The sequence below is a fragment of the Zalophus californianus genome, chromosome 4 (assembly GCF_009762305.2).
Source record: "Zalophus californianus isolate mZalCal1 chromosome 4, mZalCal1.pri.v2, whole genome shotgun sequence".
Classification (NCBI taxonomy): domain Eukaryota; kingdom Metazoa; phylum Chordata; class Mammalia; order Carnivora; family Otariidae; genus Zalophus; species Zalophus californianus.
Window position 1 is genome coordinate 36466479 of NC_045598.1, and position 19927 is coordinate 36486405.

Here is a 19927-nt window from a genome sequence, read left to right on the forward strand (position 1 = left end):
TTAAATTTCTTAATTTTATTCTAATAGAGTAAATATTAGTAAATAGCTCTTTGAGATCCTCAATAATTTTTATTATGAAAGGGGTACTCAGACCAAAAAAAAAAAAAAAAAAGCCGAGAACCACTTTTCTAGACCTTCCTATATTTTGCCAATAAAAACTTGTAATTTTCTAATTATACTTTAGAGATGTTGCTGCCCTACAATTTCAGAAATTTGTCTTGATAAGAAAAATGTCTATAGACAATCTTTAAAAGAATGTATCCATTAATTATAAAAAGAAATCACCTGTTATATCGTCCCAAAATAAAAACAACAACGTCAAAACTAAAGTGCTAGCCTACAGACCACTGTCTATAGCTTTGGGCATGAGTTTATCATCAGCTATATATCTGTAATCCTCCAATAGCTCCTATACAAGAGACAGGGCTCTTTGAGAGGCCTACCCAGCAACTATTCTATTACGGAATAATCCTGATTCCCAAATCGCAACAGGACTAACCACGATACTCAAAAGCAATTCTTTGTACCACACTCTTAACATTTCCAAAATAAAAAGTTTTGTTTCATCTTAACAGTTCACTATTTCTACTGCTTCTGGGAAATAAAGATTAAGACATCGAACATTTGGATCCAATCCTTACATTGTCAGTGAATTACAATAGATGTAGCAATCCATGCAGTTATTAGAAACCTTTGGGATGCATGGTAATGGTAGTTTTTTAAAAAACAGGCTGGAGGGAAACACCTTTGGAAAACAGTTTTTGAGGCCACTGGAAGCAATAATAGATAAAATTTTGCATTTATAGTTCAGTCTTAAATGAAGATGAAAATCATTTTTAAAATTAATATTAATATTACAGTTAAGGGCACTAAGTCAACAACTGTCTAAATCAAGTTATTTAACTCTAGGCTATTGTAATAGGCAAGGAATGAGGTGACCAAGGACCATAAGTAGAAAAGTACTTAGAGGCTAGAAAGAAATGGTGCTCCTTAGATATTTATTAATTCAACACATATTTATTAAATTGTCTACTGCTTGCAAGAATTGAGCAAGCTAAGAAGCTCATAACTTGATGGGAAGACAATTCCATAGGGGGAGGGGGAGGGAGTATACATAAACACAGAAGCTACTCCATAGACAGAATGAAAAGAAGTTCTGAGAAGCGCTAGAAGAGAAAAGAAAAGGAAAGGAAAGGAAAGGAAGGATGTCTTCTAACAGGAGGGATCGGGAAACATACATCCTTGCAAAGAAGGCATCTAAGGGTAGACCTTAAACATATATAAGAGTACAGCAAGTAACCAATGGTAGTGAAAAGCATCCTAGGAAGAGGAAAAAGCATACATTCAAGAAACAGCAAGTATAAAATAGCCTTCCACAGTACCTGTGATGGACTCTAGGAAGAGACCAGACTGGAAAATTAGGTTGGAAGCCAAAAAAAAAAAAAAAAAAAAAAAAAAAGGGAGGGGGAGGACTTATATGACAAGGCAGGCAATCTGGGACTCTTTTTAATAAGCAAAGGAAAGCCACCGGAAGGTTTTCAGAGTCATTTGAAGATTTACCACTGGAAGGCAAATCATCAGACGGTACTTTAATAATACTGTGGATTGAACAAAGTAGAAACAGGGAGAACAGTAAGAATAGTTAGAACACTATCAAAACAGTCCAGTCAGGAAATAAGAGGTTTGAGCTGGGATAGGAGGTAGGAAGAAGACAGACACAAGACATGCTGCAACCTCTTCACTAATAATTTACTTAGTTTTAAATGTTTCAAAACCTTTTATCACACAAAACAAGACTGGCATTCACATTATTTCCATTAAAAACCATTCGCATCACAGGAAATATTCCAGCATACTCAAGTGTGCTTCCAAAAAGCTGTTAGGCATAACTAGCCATAATCTACATTAAGGCTACAAAATGGTTTGTAATAAAGAACAGCATATGCATATTTCCAATATTCTGAATAGAATCTCAGTATGCAAAACTTCATCCAAGAATGAATATTTTGAACTCAAAAGTTTGTTTCTATGTAAATGCACAAAGTTTGGATCTGAATTTTCTATACAACCTTGTAAGACCCACATCGCTACATAATTATAATAGTCAACTTTTTTTTTTTAATTCACTTATGGACAACTCAATTCAATTTGGCCAATATGGGCCTCATAGAAAAATATTTTTCAAACATCAGTGCCTGCTTCATTTTCTCCCCTCCTCCTTACTCACCTCTCCACCCAACAAATTCCCTTTGTATGTCTGCAAGGCAAGATACTATGATACAGTGATTCTGAGGCAGTTTGAATATATAATCATTATAATAGAAATCTAGAATTATTTACTTTTTGCAGGAGGACCCAATGCTGTACTAAATTTCCATTTACATGAATGACAAATACATCTAATAGAAATGATGCTTTACCGTTAGGGGGAAACAAAGGGGGAAATACACACAATAGATGGGTGGCAAATCTTACAAACTTTGCAAAACACTGAAAAGCTGCATCTGGATTGCAGTCACAATTACAAAAGCAAATAAAGGCGGCTCCAAAATGAAGGGAAAAGAGAAAAATGTTAAGTGATCATTAAGAGTAAAAAAGATTGATTTAATAGGAGTTTTTGATATAGCATTATTTAACACTCTAATTGGAAAAAAAAAACAAAGGATGATTTACAGCTCACAAGGACACAAGAAATAATTTCTATATACATTCTACAAGACAGTTATACTTCATTACACTTGCATGGGCTCCAATCCTTTCAAAGGTTTCCAAAAATACACAGTCTTATAATAATTGAGGTTCCCCAATGACACACAATTTATTCTGTAAGCTTAACATATTTACACATTTTTAAAAGACAATCAATTCAACCTCAACAAAAATAAGGAGTCACAAAGGCCCTCTACTTATTCAAAATCATTACATAAAGCACCTATAGCTGCAAAAAAAGGGTTTGAAAATCTGACAGCTAAAATATCATAAAATGGGGTTAGAATTTAAAGAAAAACAATTACCCAACTTTTCCATTTTCCCTTCCTTTTCCTTTCCTACCAGATACACAAAATGTCTGTAAGGGTCTCAGACAAAGCTCTGAAGTAAAAATACAGTATATGTATACTTTACATCATGTGTATTCAAACCTATCACATATATGTACACATCACATATATTCACACAAAAAAGGTTCGTTTTTTTTTACCCTAAGAATTGAAGTTACATTAAACCCTATCCCATAAATTAAATCACCATAAATTAAAGAGTAATAAAATACTGCACGCAGATCTCTCTGATACTATATCCTGAGAAGAAAAACCTCAGACTAAGACCATGACTGAATAAAAACGCCCAATCCCTGAAAATCACTAACCGGCATTTGGTTTCTGTAAGAGAAAAAGGGGGTCTTAAAATGAATAATCACATAGGCAACCCAGTTTCAGAAGTTAACAAAGGTAAAACACAAGGAACCAAATAAGACAAACGTATGAAATGACAAGCTTTAAAGAATTCCCCCAAAGGGAAAGACTGACTTCAAGGCTCGGATATAAAGCATCCTTTGCAGGTAGAAGAATCTTTAATTGAAAAAAAATGGGGGGGAGGGGGCACAACAAAAACCTGAACGACACGCAAAGGCAAAGAAGTAAAAGAAACGGGTCTTTCCTCCCACCCCCACTCCAGCCCCCACCCCCACCCTCGCAGGACAATAGGATCAGGGTCCTAACTGCAAACTTTAAACGGATAAACCAGAAGCAGTTTTACTGCAGCTCTAACTGCAAATCTGCCCCTCATCCCAAACCTAGCGCTCCCAGGAACACTTAATGCCCTGAAAACACCACCAAGGTCTCGTTATATACAAATCAGACCCATCACAAGATTCTTTTCTCTCCCAAGTACCTGGAGGATCCATTTCAATATAAAATATCAGTTCTGTCGAATAGGGCATCATCACCTCCCTCCAGTCTGCGTCATCGCGGTCCATACTCCACACCGTATTGTACATCGCGCTGTCAGGGGCAGGTCGTCAGGAAATATATAGAAAGCATATATATTTTTTTATCTGATATTTAAAAATCTAAAAATATAGATCTGTAAAGTCCCACACGGATATGTACTTCGGGGTTTCCAACGGCCGGTACAAACAAGTCCAGCCAACTACCAGGGCGAGGATGAGGTCCTCCCCCCTCTCCTCTTACAGCACCCAGCAAAATGCCCCCCGAACTTTCAGTCTACGGGCTTTTTCTCCTCAGAGGTACAGGGAGGCTTGGGGGGGGGGCAGAGGGCTGAGGTGTTAAAAAGCAGCTTCCCAAAAATCCCTTCCACACAGTCGCTCTCCAAAGAGAAAAGCTCCCACTGCCTCCAAATCTTTCCTCGGCAGCCACTTTTGTGTCCTTCGAGGGAGGGAGAATGAAGAGCGGGGAGAAAAAGAACGCGCTGGGAGAAAGGTGAGGAAGTGACAAAGGAAGGCATAAAAAGGGGGGTGGGTATTGCGTTCAAGTTTCGGGGTCCCACTGGTCTGCAGAAAGCGATCCCCTCAGGGGCCGGGACTCGGGTTCCGTCTCAGTCAACCTCGGAACCGAAGCTGCTGCAGCCTCGAGATGAGGGCCCGTCGGAAAGTCCAGTTAGCGCTGCCCGGTTGGGCGCTCCCGCCCGGCGGTAAGCAAGCCCGCCAGTGCCGGCTCCCCTCACGCTCTGCCCCGACTCCAACCACTAGAGTTTCATTTTAACGGCGCGGAGGGGGACACCCTCCTTCGCCTCACGCTCCCCCGCTGAGGCGCCACCCAACCACACCGGGAAGGGGGGGACAAGCGACATCACTATTGCTCCTTCCCCTCTATCCCGACTCGATGTACTGGGGATTCTATCAGGTGCCTGTGAAAGTGTTCAGAAAACTGTCCTCCAATTCGGCTTTCAATTCTCTCCAACACTCTCTGGGTTTCGACTTCTTAATCATACATTCTCTCTCCCCCCAGCCTCAATCAGAATGGTACGGTCCGGGCGCTGGCCGCACGCCAGGAGTCAGTGCCGGGAGCACGCGAGCCCGGCCGGGAGGGAGAGGAGAGAGGGAAGGAGGGGGTAGAAAGAGAGGATAAGGTGAGTGGTGATTGGCTGATCCCGGTTGCCGGAGCCCGGAGCCTGCGTCTTTTGTCTGCCTTCCTCCAGCAAAGGAGCGGGAGACGGCTGCGCGCCCCAAGCGGGCCAATCAGGAGCCAGCCGGCGCTGGCCGGCCAGGCGGCGATTGGTCAGAGCCCAGTTACTAAGCGGGACAAAGGCAGAGGGGGAAAGAAAAGAAGAGAAAAAAAAAAAAGAAAGAAAGCGCAAACGGCGGTTACTGACAGGCTGGGCGGGCGCTCAGGGGCTCAGGCTGCCCGGAGACAGGCGGGGCTCCCGCTGAGGCTCGGTCGGGCCGGACGGGGGGGGGTGTTGGGGGGAGGACGAGCTGGCGCGAGACACCTCTGCCCGGAGACTGGCCGCGGGGGAGGGGAGCGAACTGAGAGGGGCGCGTGCTGTCACTTGGCGGGACGTGCGCTCCTCTGGTCGTTAGGAAGTCCCCGGGCAGAGTCCCTCCCCACAGACCTCTTCATTGGGCTGGGACAGCCCCCCACCCCCCGCGATAAGTTGTCAAATAAAGAAAAGGTCCCTAAGCCCACTGGCAGGACCGTTACCACTCGGTGAGAGGAGATGCCCATGGACCCCTGTAGCCTTCCCAGGCCGCTACCAGAACCCAGTCCCCGGCTTTTTCCTCTGAGCAGTTCGGCTTTTCTTAAGGAGGCATTTCGCAATTCTTCTGCGCGTCCCACCCAAGGACTTTTGAACCCAGAGGTAACTCCCCACACCTGAAATAAATAGGGAGCCACAGCAGGCCTGTCAGCTCGGGTGCTCACGCCAGAAACCATGCCTTGAAATTACCGTGCGTGTGTGATTTGAGATAAATCACAGGTGTTAGAATCCCCAGCCAACAGGGCTCTATTCTGTTTCCCTGACAGACCCCCTTCCGCATACACCCAGTCCCTCCCCCAAGCTTAAAACTATGATAGGCTTCACTATGAAAATGCTGAATATTACCATGCATTTCAGAAACAGCTAATTAACTTGCTGGGGAACACTGAATAGCCAAAAGCAGATTTGTGTCCCCCGAAGGTTATGCCTGGAATTGCCATCCTGCATACTCTACAAATATAATCTGGGGAGGCCAAAAACTGCTCCATTTCCTCTTTACACAGGAGTAACAAAGCCCATTGTGTTTGGGTTGACAACCTGATTTAAGCCCTAGTGAAACCTCCTACCCTGTGGATCTGCTATATTGATTCCTTCCTGTGGAAGAGTTGCCACGTTTCACCCTCTACCTTCTAAAGTTATTCTGCCTTCCTTAAAGGTGCTCTAAGTTGAGACAGTTCCTGGGAGCCAACAGTCGAAATGTGTATGGGCTCTGTATAGAGTCTTGAATTAAAAAGAGCCAGTAAGAATAAATGGACAGGGTGGAACTGAGGAAACACATCAGGATTCTTACATGCTTTCTTTTTTTACATTTCTGAAATCCAAACCTGATTCAAAAGCCAGATCAACTTTGGGACAGTGCATGTTGTTAATTTGAATGTCCTGAGCCATTTCTCAAGGTAGAAGTTGCTGGAAAATCAACTCTAATTTGTGGCTGGCTTCCCAGCAGTCTCTTTACTTCACCATATCTGGGAGCCAGAAGTACTCACATGTGATAACTCGGAAGGCAGAACAATCAGTCAAGGGCAAGTTGGTTTATTTTTGTTCACGGGTATCCCTGTGCATTCCCAAACAAAATGAAGGTGAGGAGAGGAAGTGTGGAAAAGATAATGGCTTTCAGATTTCCACAGCAGCTTTTGCCTGGACCACTTTTCATCCTTTAGTGGTGGGGTTTCAATTTCCAATATGCAGAGCAATCACCCAGCCTTTTCCACACCTAAGACCTGGAGAGATGTAGTAAAGAAGCAGCACAGTATATGGTCTGATCCTCAACACTGGCACATGGAGTAAAGTTTGAATCAACCTTGCCACCTAAAATTATATGACCCAACTATCCAACAAATAAAGCTTTGAATAGGAGACCTCCAAAAAAATAACAGTGATGCAAGAGGCAATGATGAATCAAAGGGAAGCACATTTCCTTTGGATGGGCTTGAACCACTGCCCTGTTATGGTGGGAAACGCCTGTCATATGATGCTGGCCTTACTTTCCTTCAGTTGAGAAATAAAAGTGAGGTTGTGACTGCATGTCATCATACCACCTCAGGCTCTTTGGCAAAGGCAGAGAATGTTAGCTCTGTGTCCTGGACCATTTCCATCCTGGAGAATTATATTTGGCCTGGGTGTGGATTAAATTCAGCTCTAAGAGCTCTAACTTCTGGGTCACAACCTGCTACTTTGGGATTTTTTTTTCCCCTTTGCCTCCCTCCTTTCTTTTTTTAATTTTTAAAAAAATATTTATTTAGGGGCACCTGGGTGGCTCAGTTGGTTAAGCATCTGCCTTCGGCTCAGATCATGATCCTGGGGTCCTGGGGTCGAGCCCCACATCGGGCTCCCTACTCAGCAAAGAGCCTGCTTCTCTCTCTCCCTCTGCTGCTCCCCCTGCTTGTGCGCTCTCTCTCTCTCTCTCTCTCTGTGTCAAATAAATAAATTTTTTTAATCAAGTTGGTTTTTTTATGTTTTTTTTTTAAGATTTTCGTTATTTATTTGTCAGAGAGATAGCGAGAGAGAAAGAGAGAGAGAGAGAGAGGAGCAGCAGGCAGAGGGAGGAGCAGGCTCCCCGCTGAGCAGGGAGCCCGATGTGGGACTCGATCCCGGGACTCCGGGATCATGACCTGAGCCGAAGGTAGTCGCTTAACCAACTGAGCCACCCAGGCACCCCAATAAATAAATCTCTCATCCCATAAATAAAATCTTTAAAAATATTTATTTATCTCTCATCCCATAAATAAAATCTTTAAAAATATTTATTTATCTCTCATCCCATAAATAAAATCTTTAAAAATATTTATTTATTAGGGTGCCTGGGTGGCTCAGTTGGTTAAGCGACTACCTTCGGCTCAGGTCATGATCCCGGAGTCCCGGGATCGAGTCCCACATCGGGCTCCCTGCTCAGCGGGGAGCCTGCTTCTCCCCCTACCCTACCCCCTCTCATGTACTCTCTCTCACTCTCTCAAATAAATAAATAAATCTTTAAAAATATATATATTTATTTATTTATTCATTTATTTGAGGTGGGGCTGCAGGCAGAGGGAGAGAGAGAATCCCAAGCAGACTCCCCACTAAGTGCAGAGCCCAACGCAGGGCTGGATATAGGAGATAAAGGCTGGATAAATCAGATTTATGCAAGCTTCTTAGCTTATTGTGAAACACTGAGAATAAAAAAAAAATGCCACTTATGTACATAGAATTAATAGTACCTTTCTGTAACTCCAAATGAATAGGGTGTCCACTTTTCACCCTGGTATGGTCTTGCTATCAAACTGTTCAAATATGCTCCATTTCCCCCTCTTTATTTCAGAGATGGATGAAATATTTTTCCTGTGCACTGAATATAGGGTATGATCTCAGAGCTCTCCGTGCCAGCAGAATCAGCCTGGAACTCAGCCAAAAGTTCTTCGTGATTAAAGGTGCCATCTGAGCACACAATATTTTTTAAAAGTCTTGCAAAATGGAAACACACTTTTATTATTTTTTTAAGGTCACTAGCTTTAATGCCAGGACTGACTTTAGCCTTTGGGGAAGGATCACTGGCCTCAATCCCTCTATTTTTTTTCCCTCTCTCATCATCTTTCTTGACCAAATGTCTTATGATAAGGCCAAGTCCAACAGCTAAATAAACTCACTAAATGGTATTCCAAGAAAACTCTACAAATCATCAGTTGCAGATTTGAGGACCTCAGCCATATGCCTTTGTAAGTTGGGCATATATCAAGTTTTGATGGAAAAGTTTGCCTTTACTTTTGTAAAAAGTAAAAAGACCAATGTTAGTGGATCTTCCAGAAAGACCTCTCACCTGGGAATTAAGTCTTCTCTTCAGATAGTAGTGTCTAAAATCATGATTTTCCATTTTTTCAGAATGGTATTCCTTTTACTTAGCATTTATAATTTTTTCTCTCCTGCACACCTTACTTAAAATGTGAAAAACTATATAATGGGGATTAAGGAGTGCGTTTCTTGTGATGAGCACCAGGTGTTGTATGTAAGTGTTGAATCACTAAATTGTACACCTGAAATTAATACTATACTGTGTTAACTAACTGGAATTTAAATAAAAACTTTTTTTAAAAAAAGGAAAGAAAAAAGAAACTATGATAGTGTTAATGATATCAGCCCACAGCACTGAAAAATTGCAAACATTGAATGAATGAGTGGTCTTCATAGAAGTGGCATTCCTCCAGATGCTGCTAAACTCCTGGGTTTAGGGGACACATTTGAGGGCTTCCTTAGACCCCTCAGCACATGATATCGATTTCTGCCTCACTTACCCCACTTTGGGTCCTCCTGCTGCACCATGGGGTCACAAAAAAAAAGCAGGTATCTCTCTCACTCTAGCCTAACATACTCCCCTCTTTTTGTTGTCTGCCCTTCCAGCAACACAGGGGCCACCTGGATGGTATGTATGCGGCTGCTGCAAACTTCCCCTCCATCAAGGCAACAACTTTCAGCTCAGTTCTCACCAGGAGAGAGAGAGCAAATGAGATCCAAATGACAGAAACAATAGTCTAGGCTGTTTGACAAGGGCAGGGCACAAAAAGGGCAGGCAGCTGGTGAGCTCTGTTACCTCATTTAATCTCCATAACCCTGAAGAGGAGGGTTGTATTGTTATTCTCATTTTACAGATGAGGAAATTGAGCCCCAGAGCAGTGAGGGGACTTGTTCAAAGTCACTCAGCCACTTGGTAGCAGAGCCAGGATTAGAGCCCCAGGTCCTGACAGCCAGTTCAGTACCTTTTCCACAGCTTCCCTCTCCCCTTCATTCACTTAGTGAATGTTTATTGATGCTTCCAAACACTGGGGGTACAAAAATGAATAAAACAGAGTGTTTAACACTGAGTCTGGAGCCCACAGAGGAGGGGCCAACAAAGGAATAAATAATTACAGGCATGTAAGTGCTATAATAGAAAAATTGACAAAGTTCTATGTGAGCACCCAAAACAGTGATGATCTCTGCCCACCTGCAGGTGAGTAAAGACTTCCTAAAGGTGCTGACATTTGGGCGGCCCAAACCTATATACGCCTGATTTAAATATATGGTCTGTTTATTTCTGTTTCCCAAATCTGTATGATTAGCTCCAAGCCTGAAAAAGTTTCACTGAAAGCTGAACCAAAAATCAGGTCACCAAAGAGTCCCTCATCATCTTTAATCAGACTCTGCAACCACCTCCTTATAATCTCCCTGCATTGCCTCCTCCAGTCCATACTCTGCATAGAACGATAGTTCTAAATAAAAAATGTGATCATATTACTCCCTTGCATAAACCCTGCCTTAATTCCTTCTGCCTTCAGGCTAAACTTTAAGTCTCAGCCTGGCATTCAAGGCTTTGATGACCTAGCCCCTGACTACATCTTCCATCTCTTCCCACACAGTTTTTTCCTGTCACTCCTAAGACTAGTTGTACTGCAGTCCTCAAAACAGTAGAAATTTCTCCTCAAAAACATACTCCACTGTTAAGAGGCAAACTCCCACTTACATGCATCTGATCTCTCAGACTCTGCTCAGGCAGCCACCTGAGCCAGCCTCTGTACAGCCCTTGGCACACCATGTTCAAAGTGTCTGTTTCCAGGCACCTGGGTGGCTCAGGCGTTAAGCGTCTGCCTTCAGTTCAAGTCTTGATCCCAGGGTCCTGGGATCGAGTCCTGCATCGGGCTCCCTGCTCGGCGGGGAGACTGCTTCTCCCTCTCCCACTCGCCCTGCTTGCGTTCCCTCTCTCACTGTGTCTCTCTCTGTCAAATAAATAAAATCTTTAAAAAAAAAACACACAAAGTGTCTGTTTCCAGGTCTATCTCTCCCCCATGATGAGGGATTTCCTCATGGATGGAGACCGTGTTCTTGAATCATTAGTGCCCAGCATTAGGCCTGGCACACAGTGGGTAGCCAGTGAATGTTCTTTGAGCAAATAAAAGTTGTAAGAAACTCTCCAAGAAGGTTCTGGGGCAGTTTAAGTTCAGGTTACCCTGATAATCCTTTCTGTAGGTCTTCAGCTGATTCCTGTTTATTTAAGAGAACAAAAAGAAAATCAAAAAACTGTACAGTTGGGCGCCTGGGTGGCTCAGTTGGTTAAGCAACTGCCTTCGGCTCAGGTCATGATCCTGGAGTCCCGGGATCGAGTCCCACATCGGGCTCCCTGCTCGGCAGGGAGTGTGCTTCTCCCTCTGACCCTCTTCCCTCTCATGCTCTCTATCTCTCATTCTCTCTCTCAAATAAATAAATAAAATCTCAAAAAAAAAAAAAACTGTACAGTTTTTGGTTACAGAAATGCAAGGGACAGTGACCCTTCTATCCTGCTGGCTGCCTCTAGAGTCGTCATCACAGACCCTGAGTTCTGCTGCCTTTCTATTTTATCAGCTGTGAATTGTTTGCAAAATTCCAAGCCGCTTGTAGGAAATTCAGGAAAACTCAGCAGCAAGAAGAGAAGCTGGTTTCATTTTCCAGCCCAGCTCATTTCTGAAATGTAACACCATATAGGGTTTTAAAGTATGCTCACTTCCTGTGGTCATTATTTCAATAGTTTGGAACAATTTGCAGTTCGTGCCTCCGTTCTGGAATGTACAATAATTACCCTATAATTCCACAGGTCTCAAATCTGAGCTGTCTTACATGTTTTGTTGTGACAGGACAAAATCAGTGCGGTTCCTGTTTTAGATATTTTGGTTTAAAATTAAAAAAAAAAAACAATAGCATTGTCCCTGCTTCTGTGAACAATAAAATTGCAAGCATCCTTTAGAAATATTTTATAAAATCAGTATGTTAAAACAAGGCCTCCTGCCTCCTCCACCCCCCCCCCACACACATTTGCAGGGGCATCATTCTTGAAATGTGGGGAAATGATGCAACCTCTGGGGCTTAAGGATCACCATTTGAATGAGTAAAGTACAAGTATAGGATGTGAAAGGCCTGGTCATTTATATCTTCAGCTCTTAGAATTTGAAAAATGATACACTCACAGTGATGTTCTTTTAATTCAAGAGTAGAGACTACCCTGTGTTCTGCTCATCTTATGCTTCTTGCAAAGGAGGCACTCACTGAAGATCACTATTATTCCCTTTGGAACCTGTTTCTCCCCTCTTAGTACCAATGTGTGAAATTCTAAATTATGTAATTTAGGGCTAAGTAAAGTCACCCAAGGTGCTGGGAATATATATTCAAAAGCAACATCTTTTCATATTGTAATTGGTCATCACATATATCAAATATGCAATATGATAGTTGCCCTTAAAGTAGATTTATCAAATGTTAAAAGTAGAAGGAAAGAACGGTCCAAAATGACAAGCCTTTTCAGTTTAGTTCAACCTGAGCCCCTTCCACAGGCTAGACCTTGCGCTGAGTGCTCATAAAACACTATTTCTGTCCTTGATGAGCCCACTACCTAGTAAGGGAGACTCAGGTGAACAAGCAATAACAGTTTCTAACCCCTGTGCTTTCAAACTGACAAATTCCCTGAGGCCTTAAGATCAGGGCAAGATAGCACCCTTTATTCATCCTTTCCACAAGGTTTCCTTTCGAACAAGTTTACTCTGTTTCCTAGCCTCTTCCTGGACTGCTGAATCTCAACCTCACACTCCTCATTGATGCTGTTCCTGCAGCATTGACTGCTGGCTTGTGTTGCCGAACCACGACTCAAATGTGTCCCTTGTCTTCCATCCATCCATGAACAGTTATCCCTTGACCACCCCTTTGGTCTAAAGGTACTGACACTGACATTCCTTTCTGTCCTTAGGAGAACAGATCCATGGAGAAGGCGCAATGCAGGTCTGGGAAACAAGATCCGTGAGGTCATTTGGGCACAGAATTCCAAGAGCGTGATTGAGAAGAGGGAAGGCAGAGGGCTCTGGATGGTTGAGTTCCCTTGACTCCACTGATTTCTCATCCTCTGAGGAGAGGTGGGCTCAGAGCCCTTTAGACCGTGTCCTGGGCCCCTCTTTCCCCGGTCTAATAGGGGCTGCTTGTATGAATTCCTTGTTTGTTTAAGCAGGTTCCAACTAGATACTTGCAACCCAAGAATCCTAATTAAGGCCATTACCTTTAACCTCTGAACTATTGTCCAGTTTTTTCACTCTTTCCCCAAAGGGCCTGTAAAAGTGTCTGAGAGGGCTTCCTCAAGAACCCTAGTGCTTACTGTGTGGGCCAGAAATAGGCAAGCAGCTTTTTTCACAGGTTCTCCCTGCAGTGGTAAATTATTTTGATCAATCACTGTGACTTTCCTCTCCCTCTTTCAGGCTATACATTATACTTCCAATTAGCTATTTTGAGTTTAATGGGCAGCCCCACATCCTAAAACAGCATTTTATTTCATTCTTGTATCTTCTAGCACCACCCTCAACATCATATTAGAGTTTATGGGCCTTGCCTCCCATCTGATTTGGGAGTCCTCCAAAATGCGAAGGGTGTTCAAATGCTAGGCAGCCAAAAATGTCAAATGTTCTGTATAACCCCATTAATCAGGACTTGAAGCCATCTCCTTTGGAGGATGCTCTGGTCCTCTCCCTTGGGAAGCTTAGAGCATTTTCTTTGGGGACAACCCCTGTACACATACACTTGGCTTGGGTCCTGCCAATCACTCCTCTCCCCAGTTCTACATTCACAGTTCGGGTAATTGATTTGCCCTGGACCATACAGTCAAATGCCACCATAAGCATGGTATCTAAGGCTTCCTGCTAGACCTGTCTCAGAGCCTGACTCTCAGAGGCCTATGAGTATAGTTAGTGAAGAGAAATCACCAGCATGCTCACAGACCTATCGTAGCCAGTTATGAGAAGCAACTAGCCTAGCACTGGGAAACATGAGCACCTGAGGTGTAGTCTAGTACCTGACACAGCTGGTCTGTCTCAGAATTTACCTGTGATTTCCTTCTTTTGATCCAGAAACTCTTTTTTTAATAGTGTTGTACCTCACTGTTGGACAAAGTAATTTGGCACCCCTGGAAGCAAAGTTAACAAAAACTATAAACTTTTCCTCTTCATTTTTCTAACGTAGTACCTACTCTGATGCCCTCAAAATTGTTATCAGTGCGGGTGAGCAATATGTAGGACAAGCCTGAACTAAGTAGCTCATCAAGGTGACCAAGGCCATGAACTCCAGAAAAGGGTCAAGGGAGTGAGGGAATTGACTTCCTTCTGGATTTTAAGCTAACTTCTGAATTGGTGTTCTGGGTCTGTCTTGATAATGCCAAGTTAGAAAACAAAAAATGTTTCCAATGTGGGACGCCTGGGTGGCTCAATCGGTTAAGCGGCTGCCTTCGGCTCAGGTCATGATCCCAGGGTCCTAGAATCAAGCCCCACATCAGGCTCCTTGCTCAGTGGGGAGGATGCTTCTCCCTCTGCCCCTCCCCCTCCTTGTGCTTTCTCCCTCTCTGTCTCTCTCTCTCTCCCCCCAATAAAGAAATAAAATCTTTTTAAAAAAAAAAGTTTCCAATGTAATCCTGGAAGAGTTTTTCATAAATATAAACGTTATAAATATTTCTACTTTTCCATATTTGATAGGGTGGGACTAGTTATTAACAATGAATATCTTCTGGGGCGCCTGGGTGGCTCAGTCATTAAGGGTCTGCCTTCCACTCAGGTCATGATCCCAGGGTCCTGGGATCGAGCCCCAAATCAGGCTCCTTGCTCGATGTGAAGCCTGCTTCTCCCTCTCCCACTCCCCCTGCTTGTGTTCCCCTCTCACTGTCTTTCTCTGTCAAATAAAGAAATAAAATCTTTAAAAAAAAATGGGTATCTTCTCTGTTTACCCCCTGTGTGCTATTACATATCACCACCTCTTATTGAGATCAAACAAAATTACTCAAGTTGTAAAATCTCCCACATGGTCTAGTATCACCACTGTATTAGAGTGGCTTTTTTAGTTATAAATGACAGAAAATGAACTTAAGCCAAATAAAAGGGTGGTCTTACTTGACACACAGCTAAGTAGAGGTGCTCAAACAATGTTAGCAGGAACCAGATTCACTCTCAGTTCTCCTTCCCTCTGATGTTTCCCCAGGTGGTGACAAGGATAGTCTCCAGCAGCTGCAGGCTACATTCTACCTGCATAACAACTCCCTCAAGCAGAGTGCAAGTTTCTCCACATAATTACAGAAAAATTCTGGGGGTTGAGTCTCACTGGCCTAGCTTGGGTCACATGCTCACCCCTGAACCAATCACTGAGTCCAGTGAGCAGGAATGTTCTTTTTTTTTTTTTAAAGATTTTATTTTTATTTATCTGACAGAGAGAGACACAGTGAGAGAGGGAACACAAGCAGAGGGAGTGTGAGAGGGAGAAGCAGGCTTCCGGCAGAGCAGGGAGGCTGATGCGGGGCTTGATCCCAGGACCCCGGGATCATGACTCGAGCCGAAGGCAGACGCTTAACGACTGAGCCACCCAGGCGCCCTGAGACAGAATGTTCTAATTGTACAGGCCTAGGTCATGTGGCACCCTTGGAAGCAGAGTATGGGGTCAGCTGCACCCAAGCTACGTAGATTGAGAATTCGGGAGGGGCAGTTTCTCAGAAACAATCTGGGCAGACAAAAAAAACACTTTCACTACTCTTTTTTTTTTTTTAAAGATTTTATTTATTTATTTGACAGAGAGAGACAGCGAGAGCAGGAATACAAGCAGGGGGAGTGGGAGAGGGAGAAGCAGGCTTCCCGCTGAGCGGGGAGCCCGATGTGGGACTCGATCCCTGAGCGGAAGGCAGACGCTTAACGACTGAGCCACCCAGGCGCCTCTCACTTTCACTACTCTTGAAGAGCCATGGTTCATGCTTTTCCAAGGTTTTGGAGAACTTACATATGTATGTATATATATATAATGACTATATAAATATTATATATAAATGAATAAATAAAACACTTCCAGATAAATTCACATGACCAATCACTTTGTCTAGTAATCTCTGAACAGTAACAGGGGTCCTGAAACCTCCATCCCTTCATATTGTTAGATCTACACAAGACAGATAAAATCCACCCTGTTTATGTCCTCTGCAGTCTAGGGACTTTAAAATACCTGCTCTGACATCCAGTGTTGAAAACAACCGACTCTATAGGAAGTGGCTAAGCCAGCCTGTATAAGGAACAGAGTGTACTGGACTATTTTGGACTGTCTATTCAGAGCCAGGAAATCCACACAAACTCAGATCCAACCTGATTTTTTTTCTTCTCTATCACAAAAGGGAATCTATGGGATATGAAACCCAGAGATGGTGCAGTTAATCAGTAGGTCTTCAAAGTGATCTAAAAAATCATCCATCTCAGACAATATAGACTTCCTGCACTGTTTTCTAAAGGGCCTGGGTTTCCAACTTCAAGCTTATGTTGCTTATCCTAAGCCCAGTCATTCCTCATTCTTAGAGAGAGAAAACTATTCCCGGTTTTGGTCCTTCCATGACACCTTCTCTTTCCACTTTTGAATTTGGGGAATCCTCAAAATTAAAGCTTTAAGGTAGAAAACCCAGAGTGGAAACAGAGAGGGTGGGAATTTTTAGCTCTTCCTTGCCTTGATTTTTCTGGCAAAAGATACCTGGTATCTTTTCTCACACTCTCTGATAGAGCAGAGGGAAAAAATCTGAGCACACCTGTGGTTATAAATTCTGCAGGGGCGCCTGGATGGCTCAGTCGGTTAAGTTTCTGACTCTTGATTTCAGCTCAGGTTGTGAGATCAAGCCCCACATCGAGCCCTACATCCAGCCCTTCACTGAGCCCTGTGTTGGGCTCCATGCTGGTCATGGAGCCTGCTTAAGATTCTCTCTCTCCCTCTGCCTCTGCCCCTCCTCTCTCTCTCTCTCTCTCTCCCTCTCAAATAAGTAGTTAGATAGATAGATATTAAGCCCTCCAAACTGCTAATTTGGTCAGAACATTGAACACTCAGCCAACTGACACTGAAGGCTTGGTAGCCTTGAAAACTTCCTTTGTCACTCAGAGGTTCTGCTATCACTTCTCCACATCTGGTATCCACCACTCACAGCATCTCAGTAGACTGCCCAACCAGGAGCACACTTTCCTCATGCCAGGAGTGGCCTTCCTCAAAAATACTCCCAACTTTTGGATTCTCATAAATCTCTATATTAACTGAGTGGCCTTTCCTTTCACCTGTCTTCAGTCATTAGGCCAATAATTCTGGTGGCAGCTGGGGCTCTTTTCATATAGGAGAACTTCTAACCCAAGACTGAAACTCTGTTCCCTGTTATTCCCCTGAGACTGCAGGCTAGTTCACATCTTTAGCAAACTAAAGGGCTGTATTCTTACCCCTCCTAAAGACCTCACTGAGTCCTCTTTATCTGCTCAAGGACCTAATAGAAGTTCACAGGGCTTCTTCAATTTCAGGTTTTTCACAGTTCCTTCGAATCTCATAATTCATGGAGGCTTCTAGAAGTCTATTCTACCTCCATGTGCAATTTTCAAATGTTATCTTGGCCACTGTCCTAAACATTTTAGTTGGCTTTATTTCTAGTTGTAGAGATGAGTCCATGGTACAGATACAAACTTCACTAAGATATAAAGACACACAGGTCCAGGTACACAGATAGCATGTAGAAATCCCAGATAGAACGCCCAAAACATAACCCACATGTCCTCAGGCTCATTTGCCCATATGAAATGAGATATTATTTAATAACCTCCTTATAGCAAGTTATTCTAGCATGAGCACCCATTGGCCTACTTATAGGAATTAACCCACCTCAAAATGTCTCTCAGCTATTTCTGAGAGTCTCTCCAGGGTCTCTTGAGGCTTCAAGAATAAGTTCAAAGGTTGGTCATCTTGCCACCATATTTTCAGCTTTGGTGGCAGATGACTCCCAGGAGCTGGCACTCCCAGGAGTTTTACTGCATCTCCAATAGGGGCCACAAGCAGCAACCCACTCCAGCCTCCAGGAGAGATGCCTCATTCTGTCATGGCTGTTCCCACCTTTGCTGGCAGGGCTAGAAACTGCCCTCTTGAGGCTGGTGTGACTTACAACTGCTGTGCCGATGCCACCTGCCTTCCTCTTTCTCTCCTTCCTGTGGTAGTTTCCCAAGATCTGAATCATTCAGCCTTACTGCCCCTGATGTCTCATTAGAATTGGATGTGGGCACGTTCTGCATGGAGCACTGGGTGTTATAAGCAAATAATGAATCATGGAACACTCCATCAAAAACTAATGATGTAATGTATGGTGGTTAACATAACATAATAAAAAAATAAATTAAATAAATTAAAAAATAAAAGAATTGGATGTGGGAGTTGAAGAGGAAGGAAGAATGAGGGCTATCTGTGCTCCCATACAACTCACTCCTCACAGAGTGCACTATCACTACTTTGCAATTACTCCATCACGTGTCTGTTTTTCTCTCCAGACCACAACTCCTTATTCATCACGGTGCATGCCTTCTATTAGGCTCCTAGTCAGTGCTCATTGACTGAAAAGAATACTATGATAGCTGTACGTGCAGAGTACTGTGAGGGCACAGAGGAAGAAACAATTAGCTTTCCCTGGAGAGGATGTGAAAAGCAGTACTTAAGGCCTGGTCTTGAAGGATAAATAAGAGTTCACCAACAAGATGAGGAAAAGTAAGAGTAGAAGCAAAGTTGCTCTAAGCCAACATACAGCATATCAAACAAGACAGAAGTTTCTTTTCTGTCATGTAACAGTCCAGAGGTAAGCAAGTAGTCCAGGGCAGGTAGGAGGCTCTATCCATACACCCAGCTTAAACTCAGGAAAATCCTACTACTCAGAGGAAGCAGAGAATGGTTACAGCCACACATGCTGGCTTGAGGGGACAGACTGTGCAAATGTCAAGAAAAGAACAGCTTGTTTGGAGAACAGAAAAGTTCAGAATGCCTGGAAAATAGAGTGTGAGGGGCAGATCAGTGGGAGATGAGGAGGAGGCACGGTGGAGGCTTGATTATAAAGGTTCCCCCATCTATCTCTTGCCTCATGTTCTTACTCATCTCCCTACACACACTCACACTTTTGCATCATCAACTTTGGCCTTCCACCTGTCAGGACCAGAGAGGCCTCAGGGCCCTCTCTGTAGAATATTCTTTATCCCAGATCTTCACTATAACTTCTCATCATTGAGGTCTCAGCTCAAATGTTACCTCCTCAAAGTGGCCGTCCATGATGATGCTAGCCAAAGTAGTTCCCTCTACATCAATTTTTATTCCAGCACCTATTTTTTTTTTACTACTAACACTTACCACAACCTGAAATAATGTTGCTTACATGTTTTGTATTGACTATATCTCGAGGTAGAAAGTAAATTCTAGGGGCGCCTGGGTGGCTCAGTCAGTTAAGCATCTGCCTTCGGGCTCCCTGCTCAGCGGGGAATCTGCTTCTCCCTCTCCATCTGCTTCTCCACCTGCTCATGCTCTCTCTCACTCTCTTTCTCTCTCTATCTCAAATAAAAAAATAAATAAATAAAAATAAATTTAAAAAAGAAAGTAATTTTTAGGGGCACCTGGTAGCTCAGAAGTTTAAGTGTCTGCCTTCAGCTCAGGTCATGATCCCAGGGTCCTGGGATCTAGCCCCGCATCAGGCCCCTTGCTCAGCGGAGAGCCTGCTTCTCCCTCTGCCTGCTACTCCCCCTGCTCGTGCTCGCTCTCTCACTTGATCTCTCTCTCTCTCAAATAAGTAAAATAAAATAAAGTAAATTCTGTGAAGTCAGATGTTCAGATGTAAATTCTGTGAAGTCAGATGTTCAGAGGTATGGTTTGTATTTCTGTATAACCAATACCTAGAACACTGCTCCATAAATGT

At 43.3% G+C, this 19927-nt stretch overlaps 1 protein-coding gene across 2 annotated transcripts in view; it reads right to left on the reverse strand.

Annotated features, from left to right (window-relative positions):
- The window catches only part of PIK3R3 (phosphoinositide-3-kinase regulatory subunit 3), a 157511-nt gene that overhangs the window by 121017 nt on the left and 16567 nt on the right, over window positions 1-19927 (reverse strand). The window contains exon 1 of one of the 2 annotated variants that reach the window (XM_027574514.2): window positions 3892-4731. The exons of the other annotated variant lie outside the window; for it this stretch is intronic. Coding sequence (XP_027430315.1) covers window positions 3892-3997 — 106 coding nt within the window. The 5' untranslated portion in view covers window positions 3998-4731. Of the gene's footprint in view, window positions 1-3891; window positions 4732-19927 lie in introns of those variants that run through there. 2 annotated transcript variants of the gene reach the window in all.